Below are 24,329 nucleotides of genomic sequence, written 5' to 3'. Positions count from 1 at the left end.
AGATGAATGACTTTAGGCAAGTTATTTCACATTTCATATGTAAAATGGAGATAACGATATCTGCTTTGTGAGAATTCAATGAGCCGAGAGTATATATGTATTTATAAAGCATCTAGTTCAGCATCTAGAATAAAATTAAATTTTTTTTTACCTATTTTTTATTTTTCTTTCTCCTCTTTCAAGTGACATAAAATAAAAACTGTAATAAACCCAAATTATATTGCTGTGGATGCACATTTTCTCCAAAATGTAATAAAAATTTTGTAATGCCATAAAACTTATAGCTATTTAAAAATGAAAACAGCTGCTTAACATGAAATTAATCCTATTTAACGGGCAAAACTTTTATTCTTCAACTAAAGTACTGTATATCAAAGGAATAAACTAAAGTTAAAGATCAAATGCTTGGCAGTATTCATTTGCAGGGTTCATTTTAAATCCCCCAAATTAAAGCAAATCTGCACTGACACACTGTGTGTGTGTTTATGTGTTTTTGTAGGTGTGTATGCACATATGTGTTTTGTAGGTGATTTGGCACTTACCAAAAGCATTTTATTACATAATGAAAGTAATGCCACCATAAAAAAATTGGTACAATAAAATCTCAAGGACTACTATAGTGTGGGAAATGTGCGATTTTATAAATAGCCATATCTGTCATCAAGAAGTAAAAACATTCTCTATTCACTCTAACAATTTATCCATCTAACAAATACTAGGGTAAAAAATATATAAATGAATTTACTAAATGAAAATATCAAGGCTGGGCAAATTTATAATTATACGGAAAATGAGAGTAAAAGAAGATATAATTATAATCAAGGATGTGTTCTTTAAGCCTTCTGATTACTGTGAAGCCTACCAAAACAAACATATTAATAGTACTTAAGGACTAAGCCATATTTTACTTACTGACCATTCATAACTTTTGGAATGTATATATTTAAAATTCAATTAATTTAAACACTTGATAATGTGGTTTAGACAATTATGAATATTACATTTTAATAATGTTATAATGCAAAAGAAACATGCAGTCCATTAATTATCAAAAAGCTAGTAATATATAGTTTAGTGTTTCATATTTGGATTTAGTATCATCACTTTATATTATGTATAAGTATATATAAAATTAAGGAAAATTATCTCAATTTTCACCTTAAAAATACAAAAGCTTTACTTTTAATATAAGGCCTCATGTTTCTAAAATGCCAAAATGTAATACTGGCGTGTGTATGTGTGTGTGTGTGTGTGTGTGTGTGTGTGTGTGTGTGTGTAGGAACACATATGGATATCCTACTGACATTTATTCAAGAAAGAATTCTGATAATGTATATTATCAGAGTTTCTTATGAGAGACAAAGAGCATTTTTTAAATTTGATTATTTAGCCATTAAACATAGTACATACCCCTTACCAAAAATTCCAAAACTGAAAGAAGAGAAATTTAGTTTTTTAATAAACAGTTGCAATGTGTCTTAACATTATAATGTTTAACCACATACAGTATATAATGTAAATCTAACCTTTCCATTTCATCTTACAAGACTTTTATACTATTTTACATGTTCCAAAACAAATGAAAGTCACCTAAACTTAAAAAAGTCTAAAAGTGTGTTTATGATATCCAAAATAGTACAATGTAATTAATAACATAGAACGAATGAAGTGAGGCCAAGGAGACACACAAGGCATGCTAGGAAGGTGTCAGTGTCTAATTACCTATTTAAAAGAGTTTATAGCATCCCCCATGGTCATTTCCTTAAGTAAAACCAATTAATATGAATAAAGAACATCAGGATACAAAGCAGTAGTATAATAAACAAAAATTTATAAATTTTATTATGACAGCCAAATAATGATTTTGCTTATAAAGCAGCAAGGTATTTTACAGTTGTCGGACTAATTATTGATTGGCTACTTAGTTGGATATCAAATTTTATAAAGGATTAATATCTGTTTGATACCCCTATATTATGGGGTATTAAATCTAAATGTCTGAATCATCATTAGACATTTATTAATTGGTACTCCTCTGCCTGTCCAATCCTTTCACAAGAAAATGCAAAATAATGTTATATTCAAACTGGTGTCTGAGGAGAGGACACTTATGAAACACGTGGAAGACTTTACCTGTCCAACCATGCAAGCAGACTCTTGGCTGCTCCAATCAGATCCACAACTGAGGTCAGAAAGTCGTTTGGCAATTTTCGGCTGGTCCTCCCATCATAATGGCCACTCCTTCTCCTTCCTGTTATAAAATTCTGTAGATTTTTGGCAGATGCATTCAACTTGTGAGAAAGGGTTTTTAGATTTTCTGTTTCCAAGCCATAATTCTGAATTATAAAAAAGAGAGAGAATATACTTAAAGTCAATTTTATTCATTCGTGAAAATATTTACTGAATACTTTATTATGCACAGGCAATGGGGTAGCATTAGAGTTACAAATGAATTAGATAGGATTCCTGACCTAGTGGAGCCCACAGTTAAGTGACTATTTGGGGAGATGTCATATAAAGAAATTATAATAAAATGTGTTAAGTACTAACATGAATAAAGAAAGATAAGGGCATTGTATCTTAGAACTATGCTACTCAAGATAGCAAGATTGTAAGAAATAATAAATTTGTTTTTTAAAACGAAAACCTAAGTTTATTTACTTGTGAAATTAATTATTATCAACAATTATTTTTGAGTATATATTCAATTAACAATACGCATGGTCAGGAATGTAGGTACTAGGAATAATTCTGCTTCCCCAAAGTTAGGAAAATAAACACAACCAACAATAACAAAATGAAAAAGCAAGAAATAAATCAGGTAAATAAATCAGATTAAAAAATACACGTACTCTACATAATGATGCATAAAAAGTTTCTTTTATAATATGACATCAGGAAAAACTCTGCTTCCTCAGGGGAACTAACACACATTCTCCTTTTTGTAATACAAATTATGAAACTAAAATTATTTTTGTTTTTGTCCTGGCTATATTAGCTCACAACTAAACATGAAGCACACCAAAAGCAATCATAGTGACTTTTTGGTAAGTGTATTTGTTTTCTTCTTTTCTTTGTTCTCACATTTCAACTAATATTTGTTAATTCATCCTAAATATCTTGTCTATTATATCTTATTGCAGAAAGGGGTTATATGAATAAGTATAATAAGCCTTTTTACTATCTTCAAATAGAAAAAGATTGTAGGATCCCTTCAAACTTTGGGGAAAGTTTTCATAAGTTACAATTAAAATGTAAAGCAGCTAACTGTGAGTTGCAAAACACCCCTTAAAAAGGCTGGTTAATATTATCCAAGGATAATCTTGATTAAATCACTTAGCAGCATGTACATTACAGTTGTGTGTAAAGTTAAAATTATTATCACCTTACTGAAAATGGCAAAACCCAAAGAATGTAAGAATTTGCTTGGGCCTGGGAGGCTAAGTTTGACTTAACCTTTTCATAGTTGGGGAAACTGAGGTATGGGAAGATTTCTTTTTTTTTTCTTTTTTTTTTTTTTTGCTTAAAAAACTCAGTACTTAAACTAGACAGAGTTCAGAATGGAACTACAGGTCACCAGGACATCTGTGAGTGGATATGTCTACCACATTCCTTAGCATCAATATTCTACTCCTACTCTCAGAAACATGGTAACAATAATTAAATCAAAGTGTAAGATGAAGAGTGAAAAAGGAAATTAAGTCATACAATAAATTAAGCTATATTATTAAGTCAACAACCACTGGGTACCTACTTTGTACAACATTTAGGTGTCTTTTTTCCTATGGCAATTTAAGACAAGAGAAAACTTAGTGGAGACAAAATGAGGGGAGAGGAAGGTTCTGATGTCTAAACATTAAATACCAAGTTATGTATGTTACCACTACAGATTTAATGGTGATAAAAGTCTGCTTGTCTTTTGCTTAGAATTTACATATTAAAAGAACACTTTCTTCTAAAGTTATAAATTTTTCTAAAATAACATAGTATTAATATGTTAAATATTCACTGCTTAATTTGAACTGTAATATTCTTATCTCAAGTTAAAAGATTTGGCTTGTGCAAATAAAACAACATTCTATTCAAATTATATTGCATCTGAGAATGAATTATTTGTGAAATGTGGGAGAGTTTGTTCAGCTGGTCACTATAGAATGAAAGAAATCCTCTCATGTTTATAAAAGATGCTCTCTAATGACTAGATAAGAACAATTTATAACTATACAAACTAACTGTAAATGATACTTCTTCTGTAAATGTAATTGTAAATGAAAATACTGAAAAGTATTTTTAGAAGTTTTCCCTGTGTTAAAGCATTTTTCTAAAGTAAAAAATGATGGCATTTTTCATTTTTGTGTATAAATGATTTTAATAAGAAAACATTTGTCTGCCAACAAAATATAGTAATCTCTTAGAGAAGTTCAAATTATAACAATTAGAGAGAAGCCTACTCAATCAACCTGGTAACTGATATTTCACTCTGTAGCCATTAGCTTTCATAAAAGATTATTTTAAATTATTTCTCTCTATATAACACTAGCATCTCAAATGATTTATTAGGAAAGGTAAAATAATATTAGTCTTCTTATAAATAAAAATCCAAAGGCAAAGTAAAAATATTTCAGAGTCTCCAAAATTTAAGAAACTAAAATTATTATTTTTCATATGACTCAATAATTAGGGAATATAATAATCATCCAGACAAAACCTGGAAGGATACTCTCAGAAGGTCTAACTTGGAAACCTCCTAAAAATACATTATGCAGAATAGAGGTGAAAAATGTGGAGGACAGAGAAATGTAGAGGCAAAAAGAATCTTTAAAAGATATGTAGCAGAGGATGGGGAACGAAATTCTTAAAACTTGTTCTAGTCTACACTAATAATCCAAAAACATGTTTAAAAAATTTAGAAGAGTATAATAGGTTAGAAGCTCATCTGTATGTAAACAGATTTATGTGCTACTATTTTAACAAAAAAGATTAACTGATCTCTGAAGTTAATTTTTTAATTTTTAAAATTTATTTTATTTTATTTTTTGATACAAGGTCTCGCTCTGTCACTCAGGCTGGAGTGCAGTGGCATTATCACAGCTCACTGCAGCCTAAACTTCCTGAGCTCAAGCGATCCTTCTACCTCAGCCTTCTGAGTACCTGGTACTACAGGTGTATGCCAGTACTTTAAATTTTTTGTAGAGATGTGGTCTTGCTACATTGCCCAGGCTGGTCTTGAAATCCTAGACTCAAGTGATCTGCCCTCCTCAGGATTCCAAAGTGCTGGGATTCCAGGCATGCCACCATGCCCAGCCTCAAGTTAATTTTTATCATTACAATTCTCAATTACTACCAATACAGATACCTTCTGGCTATTTCTTTCATGTAAGTGGATGGTTTGTTGTGACTTGGTAAGTCACCAGTACATCACACACTCTTACCTACCATTTAAAGAATCGACAAGTAAATCAAGCACCTTTCGCTTTAGGCCAGGGGTACGGAGGGCACTGCATCAACTTTTTAAAAATGCAGGTTTATTCACTACAGATTTGCTTTTTATTGGATATGCATAGCAAAACTTGGTATTACTATTAGTATAAAAAGGACTACCTCAAGAAAACAAAAACTTAGACATGAAATGTACTTAGCTGCTGTGTTTGTCGTATATGTTACTTATTTGTTCATATACTTGGCCATTACCATGTGCCAGAACCAGTAGTGACTTAGAACTGATCGAACACAGCCATTTAAGTCTTAATGAATTTGTGCTAAGTTCATATCAGCCTTCTCTTTCAATCATATGCATGTAAAAGCATTTGAAAGAAATAAACATACGCATTTAACATTTTAGAAAAGTAACGTCAGCTATATCCTCACCAGTGGCAAAATTTCACTAACCACTTAACTAGAAATACTTAATATTGGCACCACATATTTTACAATGTCAATGCCATTTTATTCAGAGTTCTTTTTTTTTTAATGGCTGCATAGTATTCCATGGTGCATATGTGCCACATTTTCTTTTTTTTTATTATTATTATCATTATACTTTAAGTTCTAGGGTACATGTGCATAATGCGCAGGTTTGTAGAGTTCTTAATTTAAATGCATCGTGTAGCAGGTTTTTAGCTTTATAATACATTGCTTTATAAATACGAGTGAGTCTTAAAAGGCTTGCTTTAATGAATTTTTTTGGAAAATAAATTATTTTAAGATGAATGAACCAAGCAATTATGTTGCAAAGAAACAAATCCCAGCAATTGCAAACATCAAATCTTTCATGCAAAATGCCTGAAATTATAAGTACATGAAAAATGAAATGAAAACTGTTCTTATCCTGTCATAAATGATTTATTTACAGTTCCTAATAAAAAGTGTATTGTCAGAACACAAATCAAGGCCCATACATTAAGCTCTCTATATATATTTTATTTATGTTTTTACTCTTTCAGTTAATAATTCTTTGCTCTCTATTGAAGCATACTAAATGATAGCTTAATAGCTTGAAATATTATTACACCTCCAAATCATGAACAGCTTACTTCTTTCTAGAATAACATGATGCAAACAATATATCTGATGCTTAATAAATATATGTTACATGAATAAATAAGTGACTAAATAAACCTTTGATTCTCATCAGCTGCCATAAACATTTATGCACATAAGGAATAACTTCAAGACAAGGTAGATGAAAATACAGTATAGCTTAAAGAAACAAAAGGAATCTGCTAATTTTTCTATGTCTTCCTTATTTGAGGAACAGAAACCTCAAAGTCAAAGGCTGTGTAGGCAAGAGAAAAATTACGGTTCTTTGAAGAAAGACAAGAGAGTTTAATTCAGCAAGATAACATTAATTTAACATCTTTTATGAGCTTAGCACTGGGCAGAAAGCTAAATAAAAAATATGAACTAAACAAAGGTGTCTTCCTTTGAGGAGTCCAACATGAATTAAAGGATAAAAGAACCTAAGCAAAGAATTGTAATGTGATACAAGGTGTTAGGTGTTACCTTTTTTTCTCATCATTTCCCATTCTACACAAACTAAATGACAATTCTCAATTTTCTCTGAATATTCCATATTCTTTCACAATTCTGTTTTTCCACATGATATTTCTTCTGCTTAGATAACTTTTCTCCAACTTTTTGTCTGGCAAACATCTAATCATCTTGTAAGACCAAATGCATACGTTACCTACACTTTCTGAATCCCTCAGAAGAGTTCATTTCCTTCTACACTCCCCTGGAATTTTCTTTAAATCTATGTTGTCTTCTAATGACTACTGTCTTTCTTAATGGACTGTATATATTTTAGGAGTACAGACTGCGTCTTTTTCATCTTTGCATTCCCAGCGATAGCACTGTTTGAGCAGGAATATGTAATTGTTGAAAAAGAAAAGAATACAGTAGACATAAGGAAAATGTAGAATGGCCAGTGAAGATCAGAGAGACAAGACTTAGCAGGGTAAACCAAAATTCGAAGAGCAGTTGGGGACAGAGGGGAAGGAGGTAAAGATACAGTCCCAATAGTACAATTTTCTGGACTAGTCAACTCAGCTTGCTGATAAGGAATCTCACCTCCTGATTTCATAATGGTATGTAGAAGAAAATCAGAATTCACGACCCAGAAATTTGCTTTATATTCCCCAGAAAGCATCTGTTGCATAAACTGAAATGTATCTGTACTTCTGACTTGTTGATGTATATCCATTACATTAGGAAGGGGTAAGAAGGAAGTTTAACATTTGACTTCTTTGGGGACTGCAACTAAGGAACTGCTCAATAAACAGAAAAAAAAAGTTGGTGTTTAAATTTATTTTCCGCGTTAACTTCCAGAAGAGCTCAATCACATAATGAAGCATCCAAATGACATGACTTTAAACCTGGTGCTTAAACCCAGAACTGTACAGGGATTAAAGCTCAGCATCTGAAAGGATTCACCACAGCTACATGGTTCAAACTTAGAAGTGGTCTAGACATCTATTTCTGATGCCATGCTTTTAAGTAGGTTTAGGTCAGCAGAGCCTTGTTCATAGGTCAAACTTCAAATGTCTAGACTGTATGTATATAACACTGTCAACCATCAATATTCTTTCCTTTCTCAAAGTGTGAGAGCCTAGCACATGAGAGGTTCATCTATGAAGAGTCCTGTTTATGAGACATACACTCTGGACTTAAGGTTTTGATATACCCAACTCTTACTGTTATAAAAGATGTTACAAACAGGGAACGGTTATTTGGCACTAACATCATAAAAATTTAAGGAAGGAAGAAAATATCAGGTCCAGTTGGTTGAGAATCAGGGTTTTTTCCTTCTATTTGCATTTCAATTATCAAAAGAAGAGAAGAAAAAAGGGAAAAGTAACAAAAGAAGAAAAGGGAAGTTTCCCTCTTCACCAGTTTTATGTCCTTACCAATGCACACAGAAGGTCAACTGCTTCCAAGATCAGTTCCTGATGACCAATGCGGCTGACCCCCAGATCTTCTAGCTCCTGATGTGTAATGCGCAGCAGCTGGTCCCCACTGATCTTCTCCCTCTCAAAGTTCTTAATATACTGCTGCAAACAGTCATCAAGACCTACAAAATACAAGTATGAAAGACCACAATGAAAACATGGCCAAACCAAACAAACGTGAAGGGTGGGAGAAGCAAGCATTAGTGCTACCATGTCACAAATTAAGTTCATTTTAACTCTGAACTAGCCAAATCCTTCACCCTTTCTTAACCTACATATGGGCTATGGTGAAAAAGAAAATCACGTCATCATACTCATAGTTGTCAGGTACCTAGTTGAATTTTCCTCAGCACGTACTGGAAATCTTTATCTCACGTCTGTGCAGTTCTCCTTGCTGACTATTTCATAAAGTATGCCAACAGGCAGGTTCCCCTATTTTTAAATTTATGTGCATCACCTTCTTACTTTCTTATTTAAACCCCACTTCAGAGGAAGAGGTGTCTTTCCTATTTAAAGCTAATCTATCTATCTGTACTCTGTAGTCCCATCTCCTGCCACCTTAAGATGACTTCAGTAACTAAAAAATTAAATTCTCTTTGTTTCAACTATTTTCTATTAATTGACTCATTCTATGTTCAAATCTCTGCCATCTTAAAACAAAACACAAAATCCTTATTTTGATTTCACTGATCATGTGTGCTCCTCACTAGTCTGTCACCCTCTTTGGATTCAAGCCCTTACCCTTATTTCCTCACCTGTGATGCATTCCTTAATCCATTATAATTTGGATTTTACTCAAATCTAAAAGTAGAAATCAGGATTACACGGGGCAATTCATACGTGATTGGCTAGGCTATAGATTGAGTCGGTTTCAATCATCTGTGAAGTGGCTTGATACAAATGATGAACTGGACTAATAAAACTAACGCTCTAGAAATTTAAGTAAAGAATACCAAGAAAATGAGGCAATTAGCTGAAACTAAGAGGTCCTCATTATGTCAAGGAGGGAGACCAGAGGCTATAATGGGCTACATTCCAGCTGAAGTTATGGAGGAGCAGAAATTATAAAAAAATAGAAAAAAACAGAGACGAAATTAGAAAAGATGTACAAAAGGAAGTCAAGTTTCCAAACAGAGAGATTATGCAGCCATTGAGAAAGAAAATGAGTCAGTCCTAAAAGCACTGTGATTCCTGACAGGGTCTAGTATAAGGCCACAGATGTCTTTACTATATTCTCAAACTTCCTTAAAGTAACTAGAATTACTTTGTAGCCTCTCTATACAACCTGCTTTTTCTTTCATTCTCCATTAGTATGTGTATACTGCTGAGGGCTGAAATGTTCTCACTGGATATAGCAACGTGAAAGTCACTAGTGACATTCCTGAGAGTTGTTTTCACAGTGATGGCAATAAGCCAGCACCGAATGAGTTGAGGAATCTTCAAAGCAGTCAGGCTACATAAGAGAAGAAAAAAATAAGAGGATATCGAGTTTGTTTTTCTTTCTTAAAGATGCTAAGACTTGAAGATATTTAAATGTCGATAAGAACTGTACATCTCTATTGAAAAAGGAGGGAAGGAGCAGATAGATGCAGGATGTAGATGCAGGTAGATTAATAGTCTGTGAGTAAGATGAGGGACTCCCTGCCTAATAACTATAAGACAACATTATGGATCTGTGTGAGAGTTCACTGAGATATTTGTAAATAAAATACACATGTAAATTGATACCATTACAAATATGTGCTGAATACCTAAAGGGAGTTGGTACTAATTACAGTGCCACATAGCTAAACAGGATTTATATTTTAAAAGGAAGACTCCAAAGTCAGGAACAAGGGGAAAAATGAAGGAATTATTTGTCAGACACTGCTGTGAATGCTGGAGATAAAAGGGTAAATAAGACACAGACCTCAAGGAATGCAGTACTTGTATTAGGTATTATATGTAACCTAGAGATTATTTAAAGTATACAGGAGGATTTCATAGGTTATATCCAAATACCATACCATTTTATATAAGGGACATGAGCATTTGCAGAGTTTGGTATCTGTGGGGGTTCCTGGAACCAATCTCCCTCAACTGTATAGGGTGAAAGGTATAGTGGTCCATAAAACTTGAGGGTTGATCAGACAAAGCAGCATCTAAGAATGAAAACAAAAATGGATCAGAGGACAAGGTAATAATAAGGAAGGCATGACAGACAAATGTTAAATGCAGCACAGCATTCTAGTAAGATAAGGACTAAAGCACTCTGAGAGTTAAGAGATTATCAATGATTTTAGCCAGAACAGTATTAGAATAATGCAAAGAGAAGCCAGACAGACTACGGGATTGAGCAGTGACTGGGAAATGAGAAAGTGACGGCCTTGCATGTAGAATATTCCTTTAGAAGATTACAGGATAATGGTGAGGATAGGAGTAAACAGAGAGATGCCAAGTAGTGTCAAAGAGACTAGTGTTATACCAATTTCAGAAGTGAAGAAACTAAAGGTCAGTGAGACTAGGTAACTCTCTAAGTGTACACAGTAAGTAACTGACAGGAAAACCAAGAATTGAAACCTGGTCCCAGAGGATCCAAAATCTAACCTACTTTGACTATATCACACCATCTCAAGACCAAAAAAAAAAAAAAACACATCTCAACAATAAAGTGGATTCATACCCTTGCAAAAATAAATGAGTAAATGGAGATAGAAACATACAGTTATTAAAATGAAAAATAAGAATAACATAGAACATTGGCTAATGAAATCACACTCTTCTAGACCTACCAGAAAAAAAATTAAAACTACCAAGGACTAAAGTCCATGCTAGCATACTCTTGATGAATTCAATACTGTGTAGAGTACCCAGATGGCATTCAATCTGAAGTTGCATTTGAATGAATGAAAGGGGAAACATTGCAAATAGTTTTTAGATACCACTGAAACCAATATAATATATGTTGACCTGAGAAACCCCTGTTCTTTATGTTCTTCAAAGGCATCCTTAACAGTCATCCTCCTACAAGCAAGTAGTTGCTCTATAACAAGTAGTATATGATTTGTTTTCACAAGGATTCTCAAGGAAACAAAATAAAATTTTAAAAGGAAGGATAATTTTCTTCTGGAACTGTTCTCATTTACTCTGTCCTAATTTATTTTGAAAAAGGCTACACTTTCAATAGTTTTATATCAATTCTATATAGAAGAACTGATGCTGAATAATAGTAATACCTTCTATTATTTATGAACTGTATATCATTATCTTGATTTTACAGATAAAAAAATTTAAATTTAGGGACCATGCCTGGGATCCCACAGCTTATAAATGGTAAGGCAAGGTCTAAACCCAAGTCCATCTGACTCTAAATCCATGCTCTTAAAGACTATGCAGAATTAGGAGTGAGGGAGGAATGGAAAGGATGGTTTCCAAACCTCTAGACTGTTTGTTTGTACCATACCAAAAGTCATTATACCAAAAATGTTTTTCTATTTTCCATTTAAAACGTTAAGGTCTTTGTTTAATATGTTTTTATTTAAATTATGCTTTGCATGAAAAGGCATTTAAGTATATTGTTTACACACACACAATTCAGGAGGGCAATACAAATTGAAAGTAGATGAGAAAAATATGGTTAAAGGAAGATATGGTTAGTCATAAAGTGGGAGCCAGAATAATGAAAATATAAAAAATTCATACAAATGAAAAATACTAATAGTTTAAAACATTCATTAGATAACAGCAAGCCAGTTTCTCAGAGAAGTCCATCCAGTTTTTTCTTAAATTGATATATAATAATTGTATATACTTATGAGATACATGTGATATTCTGATACATTCATGTGAAGTATAATGATCAAAACAGGGTAATTGGAATATCCACCACCTCAAACATGCCCATCCATTTTTGACACTAAAGTCAGCAAAAAGGATTTCTTGTGGGAAGAAATCCTTGTGTAATGTAATAAACAACACCTTCAACAAACTCTTTTGATAAACACAACTATAAGTTCCCATTGGACTGTTTCTTACAGTAAGGCTGAAAATACATTTAAAAAATGTTACGTTGTATTGTAGACCAAATAATAACTGATTATCATGAAGATAGAAACATGTTTATCTTTGCTGGCTTTAAGGATGTTACAATCTATCAACAGGGTTTATAATTCCAGGGAGAAAATAAGTACATAAGTGAAAATAGGCCCCCACAGTAGGAAAGAGCATCAGGGGCAGGGATGTGGGGAGGAGACCAGGAAGAGACTGACAGCTGAGGCCAAGATTTAGCCACGGTGAAGGTTAGGAAATTTCTTGAAGGCGCAGGAAGGAAGGTCCAGGGTGACTGAGGGAAACCCATGCAGTAGCTGCTGATCCTGCTGGCCCTATGGCTGGGCACCATGGGATTAGGCAGGGCTGAGCTCCTAAGGGCCTAGAAGCAGGGCCTGCAGGTGCCCTGGGGAAATTCCATAAGCATCCACTTATGCAGTGAGGCTTCAGGGAGACCAATATGAGCAGTGCTATGGATACACTCTTCCCAGCAGGAACCTTTGTGAGGCTAGAATTTAAGCTCCAGTATACAAGTTTCTGGAAGAAGAATTCTGAGTGCAAAGTCAAGTCCAGTGGAAAGAAGCAGAAATGCCTGGCCTACATCAAACTTGAGGATAAAATTTTAGGCCAGATGGTCCATTGCCCTATACAGTTGCAGGATGGACAGGAGCCTGAAAAGCATCAGGAGATTCAGTGCAGTAGAGTGGAGCAGGCCAGCCATGACCCTCACAGCTACTACTTCCCTGGACAATTTGCCTTCTTTTTAAGGCCCTGCTCCCCAGCACAGAACCCTGGACTGAATTTTATCATGCTCCCCAGACAGCTGCACATGGTAACCAGTGGAATACCCTGCCCTCCTAGTGATGATCCCATTATATCCCAAGCTAATAAAACTACTCTCCAAAAAACAAAGAAAAAAATATAAAAAAAAAAGATTACCATAGAATTCAGCAATTCCACTTCAGGGTATATACCCAAACAAAATGAAAACAGATATTTGAAGAGATAGTTGTACACCTATGTTCATAAAAGCATTATTCACAATAGGCAAGAGGTGGAAGCAACCCAAGTGTCCACTGATGTATAAGTAGACAAAGAAAATGTTGGAGGAGGTGGAGCAAGATGGTAGAACAGAAGGCTCCACTAATTGCCTTCCCTAGCCTCTGACAAGGACACCAATTTAATAATTATCTACAAAAAAAAGCACCCTCATAGGAACCAAAAATCAGGTGAGCATTCACAGTACCCGGTTTTAACTTCGTATCGCTGAAAAAGACACTGAAAACCTAAAAAAAAAAAAATTAAAAAAAAAGTCTTAAGCAGTGATGCCATACCTCCCTCAAGCCCAGGCAGTGGTAGGGTGGTTACTAGAGTGTTCCTTTGTGCTGGAGGGAGAGCACAGCAATTTGTGAGGCATTGAACTTACTGCTGTCCTGATAGAGCAGAAAGGAAAACAAGACCAAACTCAGCTGATACCCACCCACAGAGGGAACATTTAAACCAGCCCTAGCCAGAGCGGAATCGTCAGTCCTGGCAGTTGGAACATGAGTTCCCACAAACCTTGCCACCATGGGCTAAAGTGCTCTGAGGATTTAATAAATGAACTTGAAACACAGTCTAGACCACAAAGACTGCAAATCCTAGGAGAGTCCTAATGCTGAACAGGGCCCAGAGACAGTGGATAGGGGTGACATGCAACATACTAAAACACCAGCCAGAGTGGCCAAGAGAGTGCTGGTATTATCCCTTCCCTAACTCCAGGCTTTACAGCTCATGGCTCCAAAAGAGACTCCTTCCTTCCGCTTGAAGAGAAAAAAAGGGAAGAGTGGGGAAGACTTTATCCTGCATCTTGGATACTAGCTTGGCCCAGTCAGAGTCATGAGGGCCCCTTTCCAGGCCCAAGCTCCTGGATGACATTCCTAGACATACCCTTGTCCAGAAGGGAATGACCCTATCCTGGCACCATTCATCACCAGCTAACTGAAGAGCCCTTGGGCCCTGAATAAGCAGCAATGATACCCAAGTACTACATCAAGGGTCCTGTGTGAGACTGTGAGACTTGTTGGCTTCAGGTAAGACCCAGCACATTTGCAGCTGTGGTTGACTACAGGGCACAATTCCTTGTGCTTCAAAAAAGCAGAGGGAAAAGGAAAGGGGACTTTGTCTTGTACCTTAGGTACCAGCTCATGCATAGGGGGGTAGAGAACAAAGCAGGTTCTTGGGGTCTACAATTCTAGGACTTGGCTCTTAGATGGATGACATTTCTGGACCTGCCCTGGGCCAGAGGGGAGCCCACTGTCCTTGAAGGGTGAGGCCCAGGCCAGGCAGCATTTGGTACAAGCTAATTGAAGAGACCTTGGGTCTTAAGGAAACAGCAGTGGTAGTTTGGCAGTACTCACTGTGGTTTCGTGGTGATGGTGGCCATGGAGGGAGGGGGTTCCTCTGCCTTTGGAAAGGGGAGAGAAGAGTGGGAAGAACTACATCTTGTGGTTTGAGTGTCAGATCAGCCGCAGTACAACAGAACAACAGGTGCACTTCTAAGGTTTTAAATGCTAGTCCCTGGCTCCCAGACAGCACCTCTGGACCCACCCAGGGCCTGGGGAAAATTGCTGCCCTGAAGGGAAGAACACAAGCCCGTTGGCTTTGGCATTTGCTTACTGTAGAGCCCCAGGGTCTTGAGAGAACATAGGCAGTAGCCAGGGAGGGGTTAAAGCAGGCCTTGAGCAACACGTAGTGCTATGTTGGCTTCAGGTATGACCCAGCATAGTCACGGTGGTGGTGGCCACAAGGGTGCTTGTCTCACTCTACCCACAGCCCCAGGTGGTTCACAACAGAGTGAGAGACTGTTTATTTGGGAGACAGTAAGGGAAGAGAACAAAAGTCTCTGCCAGGTAGTCCAGAGAATTATCCCAGATCTTGTCCAAGATCATCAAGAAGGCCTCTATGAGTCTATAAGAACCACAGCATCACTGGGCTTGGGGTGCTCCCTGAAGCAGGTACAGCTTAGATCATAACACCTAAGTCCTTTCAAATATCTGGAATGCCTTCCCAAGAAGGATGGGTACAAACAAGTCTTGGCTGCAAAAACTATAATAAATTCCTAACTTTTCAATGCCCAGCAACAGATGAACATCTATGAGTATTAGGACAATTCGGGAAAACATAATCTTATCAAATGAACGAAATAGGCACCAGGTGCCAATCCTGGAGAAACAAAAGATATGTGACATTTCATGTAGAGAATTCAAAATAGCTATTTTGAGGAAACTTAAAGAAATTTCAAGATAATGCAGAGAAATAATTCAGAATTCTATCAGATAAATTTAACAAAGAGATTAAAATAATTTAAAAGAATCAAGAAGAAATACTGGAGGTGAAAAATGCAATTGTCATACTGAAAAATGCATCAGAGTCTTTTAACAGCAGATTTGGTCAAGCAGAAGAAAGAATTCGTGAGCTTGAAGACTGGCTATTTGAAAATACAGTCAGAGGAGATTTAAAAAAAGAATAAAAAACAATAACCCATGCCTACAGGCACCTCAAAAGGGAATATCTAAGTGTTATTGCCCTTAAGCAGGAGGAAGAGGAAGAAGTCAGTGGTAGAAGGTTTATCGAAAGGAATAATAACAGAGAACTTCCCAAACCTAGAGAAATATATCAATACCTAAGTACAAGAAGGTTATAGAACACCAAGCAGAATTAGCCCAAAGAAGACTACCTCAAGGCATTCAATAATCAAATTCCAAAAGAGTCAAGGATAAAGGATCCTCAAATCAACAAGAGAACACAAACAAACAACATACAATGGAGCTCCAATACATCTAATGAGAGTTTTCAGTGGAAAACTTACAGGCCAGCAGAGAGTAGCATGACATATTTAAAGTGCCAAAGAAAAAATCTTTTACCCTAAAAGAGCATAAACAGCAAAAATATTCTTCAAACATGAGGGAGAAATAAAGATGTTCCCAAACAAAAGTCATGATATTTCATCAACATGAGACCTGCCCTGCAGTAAATGCTAAAGGAAGTACTTCAATCAGAAAGAAAAGGACATTATGAGCAATAACTAGTCATTTAAAGGCAAAAAACTCACTGGCAATAATAACCACACAAAAAACACAGAATATTATAACACTGTAATTGTGGTGTGTAAACTCCTTTTATCAGTAGAAAGACTAAACAATGAACCAATCAAAAATAAAAACTACGACAGCTTGTCAAGACATAGACAGCACAATAAGATCTAAATAGAAACAACGAAAAGTTAAATAGTGGGAGTATGAAGTTGAGGCATACAGTTTTTATTAGTTTTCTTTTTGCTTGTTTGTTTGTTAGCACAAACAGGGTTAAGTCCTCATGAGCTTAAAATAATGGTTATTAAGATAGTATTTGCAAGGCTCATGGGAACCTCAAACCAAGAAACTAAATCATTTCAAATGGGGAAAATCACTTTCACTAAAAGGAAGATAGAACAGAAAGAAAGAAGGAAGAGAAGACCACAAAACGGCCAGAAAACAAATAACAAAATGGCAGGAGGAAGTCTTTACTTATCAACAGTAACACTGAATATAAATGGACTAAACTCTCCAATAAAAAGTCATAGAGTGGATGCGTAAATTTAAAAACAAAACAAAACACAGTGAACTGTTGCCTATAAAGAAATGTACTTCACCTATAAAGACACAAATAGAGTGATAATAAAGGAATGGAAAAGATATTCCATGCCAATTGAAACCCAAAAAGAGCAGGAGTAGCTATACTCATATCAGGAAAAATAGATTTCAAGACAAAATCTATACAAAGAGGCAAAATAATAGAATCATAAATGGGTCAATTCAACAAGATAATTTCAAATATATATGCAACCAGCACTGGAGAACTCAGATATAAAAGCAAATATCAATGAAGCTAAAGAGACAGAGAGTCCCCAGTACAATAATAGCTGAAGACTTCAACACCCCACTTTCGGCATTTGACAGATATTCCAGACAGAAATTAACCAAGAAACATTGGACTTTATCTACACTATAGAACAAATAGACCTAACAGATATGTACAGAATATTTCATCCAAAGACTGCAGAAGACACATTCTTTTCCTCAGCAAAAGGATCATTCTCAAGGACAGACCACGTTAGGTTACAAAACAAGCCTTAAAACATTCAAAAAACCGAAAATACTCTCAAGCATCTTCTTTGACTACAAAAAGCATAAAATTAGAAATTGATGACAAGAGGAATTTTGGAAACTATACAAATACATGAAAACTGAACAATACATTCCAAAATGACCAGTGGATCAATGAAGAAAGTAGGAAGGAAATTGAAAAATTTCTTGAAACAAATGATAATGAAAACACAACATACAAAAACCTATGGGATACAGCAAAAGCAGTACTAAGAGGGAAATTTATAGCTATATGTGCTTACATCAAAAAAGAAGAAAAACTTCAAATAAACAACCCAACAATGCATCTTAAAGAACCAGAAAAGAGAGCAAACCAAACCCAAAATACTAGAAGAAATAATAAAGACCATAAACAAATGAAATTGAAATGAAGCAATATAAAAGAGCAATAAAAGAAAAAATTGGCATTTTGAAAAGTTAAACAAAATTGACAAACCTTTGGCTAGACTAAGAAAATAAGAAAGAAGACCCAAATAAATAAAATCAGAGGTAAAAATGGACACATTACACTTGATACTGCAGAAATTCAAAGGATCATTAGTGGCTACTATGAGAAACTACATGCCAATAAACTGGAAAATCTTGAAGAAATGAGCAAATTTCTAGACAAAAAGAACCTACCAAGATTGAAACATAAAGAAATCCAAAACTTGAATATGCTAATAACAAGTAACGAGATTGAAGCCATAATAAAAAGTCTCACAGTAAAGAAAAGCCTGGGAGCTGATGGCTTCACAGGTGAATTCTACCAAATATTTAAAGGAGAACTAATACAAATCTGACCCAAACTATTTTGAAAAATAGAAGACAATACGGCCAAACTCATTCCATGAGGCCAGTATTACCCTGACACCAAAACCAAAGACACATTGAAAAAAGAAAACTACAGGCCAATATATCCCATGAATATTGATGCAAAAAAACTCAACAAAATACTAGCAAGCCGAATACAGTAATATTAAATACTTTAAAACCATAATTCATCATGACCAAGTATTTATCCCTGGGATGCAAGAATTGTTCAACATATGCAAATCAATCAATGTGATACATCATATCTACAGAATAATGAACAAAAACCATCTGATCATTTCATTTGATGCTGAAAAAGCATTTGATAAAATTCAACTTCCCTGCATGATAAAAACCCTCAAAAAACTGAGTATAGAAGGAACAAACCTTAACATAATAAAAGCCATATATGGCAGTCCCACAGCTAGTATCATACTGAATAGGGAAAAACTGAAAGCCTTTCCTTCAAGATCTGGAACACGACAAGGATGCCCACTGCCACCATCATTATTCAACATAGTGTTGGAAGTCCTAGCTAGAGCAGCCAGGCAAGAGAAATAAATAAACAGCATCCAAATTGGAAAGAAAGAAGTCAAATTATTCTTATTTGCTGATGAGATGATCTTATATTTAGAAAAACCTAAAGAATCCACAAAAAAACTATTAGAAGTGATAAATTCAGTAAAGTTGCAGGATACAAAATTAACACACAAAAATCAGTAGCATTTCTACATTCCAACAGTCAACAACCTGAAAGAGAAAATAAAGTAATTTAATTTATAATAGCCCCATATAAAGTTAAACACCTAGGAATCAACTTAACCAAAGAAGCGAAAAATCTCTACAATGAAAACTATAAAACATTGATGCAAGAAATGGAAGAGACCACGAAAAAAAGGGAAAGATATTTCATGTTAATCAATTGGAAGAATCAATATTTTTAAAATGTCCATACTACTCAAAGCAATCTACAGATTCAAAGCAATCCCTATCAAAATACCAATGACATTCTTCACAGAAATAGAAAAAAAAATCCTAAAATTTATATGGAACCACAAAAGATCCAGAATAGCCAAAGCTATCCTAAGCAAAAAGAACACAACTGGAGGAATCACACACCTGACTTCAAATTGTACTACTGAGGTATAGTAAACAAGATAGCATGGTACTGGCATAAAAACACACAGAGACCGGTGGAACAGAATAGAGAACACAGAAACAAATCCACACACCCACAGTGTACTCATTTTTGACAAAAGTGCCAAGGACATACACTGGAGAAGGCCAGTCTCTTTAATAAATGGTTCTGGGAAAACTGGATATCCATGGGCAGAAGAATGAAACTAGATCTGTATCTCCTGCTGTATACAAAATTCAAAATTGATTAAAGACTTAAATCTAAGACTTCAAACTATGAAACTACTACCAGAAAACATTGCAGAAACTCTCCAGGACATTGGTCTTGGCAAAGATTTCTTGAGTAAAACCCCACAATCACAGGCAACCAAAGCAAAAATGAACAAATGGGGTCACATAAGTTAAAAGGCTTCTGCACAGCAAAGGAAACAGTCAACAAAGTGAAGAGACAACCCACAAAATGGGAGAAAATATTTGCAAGCTACACATCTGACAAGGGATTAATAACCAGAATATGTAAGGAGCTCAAACAACTCTATAGGAAAAAAAATCTAACAATCTGGTTAAGAATGGGCAAAAGATTTGAATAGGCAGTTCTCAAAAGACATACAAATGGCCATAAGGCATATGAAAAGGTATTCAGCATCACTGATCATCACAGAAGTGCAAAGAAAAACTATAATGAGATAGCATCTCACCCCAGTTAAAATGGCTTATATCCAAAATACAAGCAATAACAAATCCTAGTGAGGATGTGGAGAAAAGGGAACCCTCATATACTGTTGGTGGGAATGTAAATTAGTACAACAACTATGGAGAATAGTTTAGTGGTTCCTCAAAAAACTAAAAATAGAGCTACCACATGATCCAGCAATCCTACTGCTGGGTATATACCCCAAATAAAGGAAATCAGGATATCAATGAGATATCTGCACTGGGTCCCAGAAGACCCAGTGGCTATTCTGGGTCTTTTGTGGTTCCATATAAATTTTAGGATGGTTTTTTTTTATATTTCTGTGAAGAATGTCATTGGTATTTTGATAGGGATTTGTTGCAATTCTGCAGTTTGTCGCAGTTCCGTTCACAATAGCCAAGATTTTGAAACAACCTGTGTCCATCAACAGATGAATAAAGAAAATGTGGTACATATACATAATGGAGTAATATTCAGCCATAAAAAAAGAATGAGATCCTGTCATTTGCAACAACATGGTTGGAACTGGAGATCATTACATCAAGTGAAATAAGCTAGGCACAGAAAGACTAACATCAAATGTTCTCACTTATTTATGGGATCTAAAAATTAAACAGAGTAGAAGGATGATTACCAAACGGTGGGAAGGGCAGTGGTGGGGGGAGGTGAGGGGCAGGTGGAAAAGGTTAATACATATGAAAATATATTTAGAAAGAATAAGTTCTACTATTTGACAGCACAACCGAGTGACTACAGTGAATAATTTAATTGTACATTTTATTATAACTAAAATAATATAGTTATATTGTTTGTGACACTAAGGATAAATGCTTGAGGGATGGATACCCCATTCTCCATGATGTGATCATTTCACATTGCATGCCTGTATCAAAACATCTCATGTATCCCATATATACACACCTACTATGTACCCATAAAAATTAAAAATTTTTAAAAATGTTGTATATATGTTTTAAAATGTGTATACATTTTTATTCAGCCTTAAAAAGAAAGTGCTGATACATGGTACTGCATGGATCAACCCTGAAGACATTATGCTAGCTGAAATAAGCCATTCACAAAAGGACAGAAACTGTATGATTCCACTTATATGAGGCAAGCAGTTGTCATGCAGCCGTCAAATTCAGAGACAGAAAGTAGAATGGGGCTGCCAGAGGCTGAAAGGAGGGATAATAGGGATTGTTGTTTAATGAAGATTTTCAGTTTTGCAAGATGAAAAGAATTCTGTGAATGGATGCTGAGGTCAGTAGTACAAAAGTGTTAATGTACTTACTGCCAGTGAACTGTACACTTAAAGATGGTTAAGATAGTACATTTGATGATATGTGCATTTTACACTTAAAAATGCAATTGTTAAAATAAAATGGCAAATTTTGTATTATCTATATTTTAGTATAAGAAGAAGTACAAATTAAGCAACAGATTAACCTTAAATAGCCTAAATTTGCTCCTTTCAAATTTTAATTAGACCTAAGTATTTTGGGAGGCATATGGGTATGTGAAAGCCACAGCTGTAAGTTACCATTATATATATGATTACAAATGCTATGTCTATCTATGTGTAATCAAACTTCTCTAATAGAAATACAATTTTCTTTTCTATTGAATACAAAAAAATCACTGGTGGCAATGATTTGCTAAATTTAGTATATTCTACCTAGAAGTCATCAGTATGATGTCTTACCCAATCTTAATTCATCATGAAAAAATTGCCTAATCATGATGGGACTTAATACGGTTATCTTTTTAAATATTTTCATTTAATATCTAAGAAATATTGAGTGAGGACATGCTGAAAATTGTATGCTAGACATATCAAGGGAGAAAAGAATTTTGTATCTAAATGACATCTAGATGAATTTTAAAGTAATTAGTGTCATGAAGAATTAGTCAGTCATCTTTGCCAAGGTGCTGGGAGAAACTATCTTCTCCAAAGAGGACTTGCCCACGGGCAAGAGGAGACAGTTTTCCAGGTGGGAGGTAAGAGGAAGTAGTAATGAGAACAATGCTAGAGACTTGCCATTGTAAAGGGCAAAACTTGTTGATCCAACTTTACTTCTGAGGACACATCTAATCTTGGCTTATCTCAGTCCCAGGATTCCCTAATGCTCCTGATATTTTTAGATTTAAACTAGGTTCCAAAGTCAATAACTGCCTGTTCTTAATTCTTCTACAACACAGACTTCTATATGATTTTCCTAAGGAATGCCTCCCTTCCTGTCCCTAGTATCAGGATGCTCGTCTCAATGCTTTTCTAATTCCTGATACCAACTTTTATTTATTAACTGAACAAATGTTTGTTGAATGCCTATTTTTGAGCCAGGCATTATTCTATGGAATAAAGAAGAAAAGTGAGCAGAAACGGACATGGCCCCTGCTTTCACTGAGGTAACAGTTTATTGAGAGAGAATCATGTTAAGTAAGTAATCACACAAACAACCCTAACAAGTAATAGAAGGAAAGTAAAGGTACCTGGCATGGTGCTCTAAGAGCCCATAATATGGTGATTTGACCACATCAGAGAGATCAGGGGTAAGTTTTCTGGGAGAAGTGTGGCAAGAACTGACATCTAGAGATGACTGGGAGTTAACTAGCCAAAGAGAGAGGAAAGAGTATTAGACTCTGAAAACAGCAAGGACTCAACAGCTTGGAGATAGGAGGGAGAATATAAGGCATTGAAAGAAGACCACCACGACTGAAGGCTGTGTTCAGACTCGTGTTCTGAAAAACTCTTCTCCAGTTTCAATGTGTAGAACAGTGTCTTGTGGCCAGTTTGCCTTTTGCCGCAGAAACAATCATCTTTGGTAGGAGTTAATCTCCCTGCTTAGCACCTTCACTTGGTTCACTATTTTAGCTATGCGAGATGAAGCTTTTCTACACATGTTCTTTCTTTGGACATTTTATTCCTCTATGACTATCTAAAATTCCTCTTACTCTCCTCTTAGTAAAGGAAGTTAAGGAAAAGATCTACAAGTAGAACTGACTTCATACATTATTTAGAACTATATCCATTGTCTCCTGAATAAGAATTCAAAATCAACAGAAAAATGTGGTAAAAGGTAAATTACCTTCAAAAATGGTAATTCTAGAAAAAACTGTATAGTAATAAAGGTATAGCCGATCATATTAATTCAGACATATGCATCTTATTAAATATGACTGAAATAATTTCCACAAAAGAAAATTTTAGCATAAAAGTACTGCAGAAACAAAGGGTACCATCTACTATTAAACTTAATCTCAATATATCTCCTGTGATCCTTCCCTAATACAAAACAAATCTTATTCATCATTTCAAATCCACACACACACACACACACACACACACACACACACACACACATTTGCCCACTACAAATGAATGTCAGCATTATTAACTACTCAATAAGTTTACAGAGTCAAACACACACACACACACACACACACACACACACACACACACACACACACACAAAATTCTTTGGAGCTTTAGAATTTTTTGACTCTTAAAACGTGTTCTAAAATACTGGGCTAATTTAAATACTTAGTCAACATGTACTTTGCATCTAATCACTAAACTATCATTACTTTTATTGAATATTAAAGTTAAAATAAAGCTATGAATTTTAGTATCTTGTCACAAGTAAGGATTTAATGTTAGGATAAAAAGAATCCCACATTTATACAACTACAGTCATTTCTGATTATGTTTCCTAAAAATAATGTAAGTGGTGATATTCAATTTTTTGTTTTGTTTTATACATCAGAATCAATTTGTAGCATAGCATAATGAAATTAAAAGCCAAATAATTTCTTTTCACCTATGAAGTAAATTTTACTTGATCCAGGAAAATGGCCTATTTTGAATGCCTGTTTTTTTCTCCTAAAATGTATAAAATTTTTCTCAAAATAATTCCAATTTTATTTTAAAATTATAATTTAATTACAAATTTCTAATTACTACTCAAAACATTGTCAGTTTTCCATTGCTTCTCAAATTTTATGTGTATATAAAACATTTGGGGATCTGATTAAACTATAGTAAAT

The 24,329-nt window shown here is 34.9% G+C and overlaps 1 protein-coding gene across 8 annotated transcripts in view; it reads right to left on the bottom strand.

Annotated features, from left to right (window-relative positions):
* Nucleotides 1-24,329, bottom strand: part of CNKSR2 (connector enhancer of kinase suppressor of Ras 2) — a 286,232-nt gene that overhangs the window by 219,804 nt on the left and 42,099 nt on the right. For all 8 annotated transcript variants that reach the window (XM_005593153.5, XM_005593154.5, XM_045383816.3 and 5 more), the window contains exons 2-3: nucleotides 8,406-8,569; nucleotides 2,134-2,336 (exon numbers count right to left, since the gene is read on the bottom strand). In XM_005593153.5, the coding sequence (XP_005593210.2) occupies nucleotides 2,134-2,336; nucleotides 8,406-8,569 (367 nt within the window). The remainder of the gene's footprint in view (nucleotides 1-2,133; nucleotides 2,337-8,405; nucleotides 8,570-24,329) is intronic.

This window comes from Macaca fascicularis, chromosome X (assembly GCF_037993035.2).
Source record: "Macaca fascicularis isolate 582-1 chromosome X, T2T-MFA8v1.1".
NCBI classification, from domain to species: domain Eukaryota; kingdom Metazoa; phylum Chordata; class Mammalia; order Primates; family Cercopithecidae; genus Macaca; species Macaca fascicularis.
This window is presented reverse-complemented; position numbering and strand designations above follow the sequence as displayed.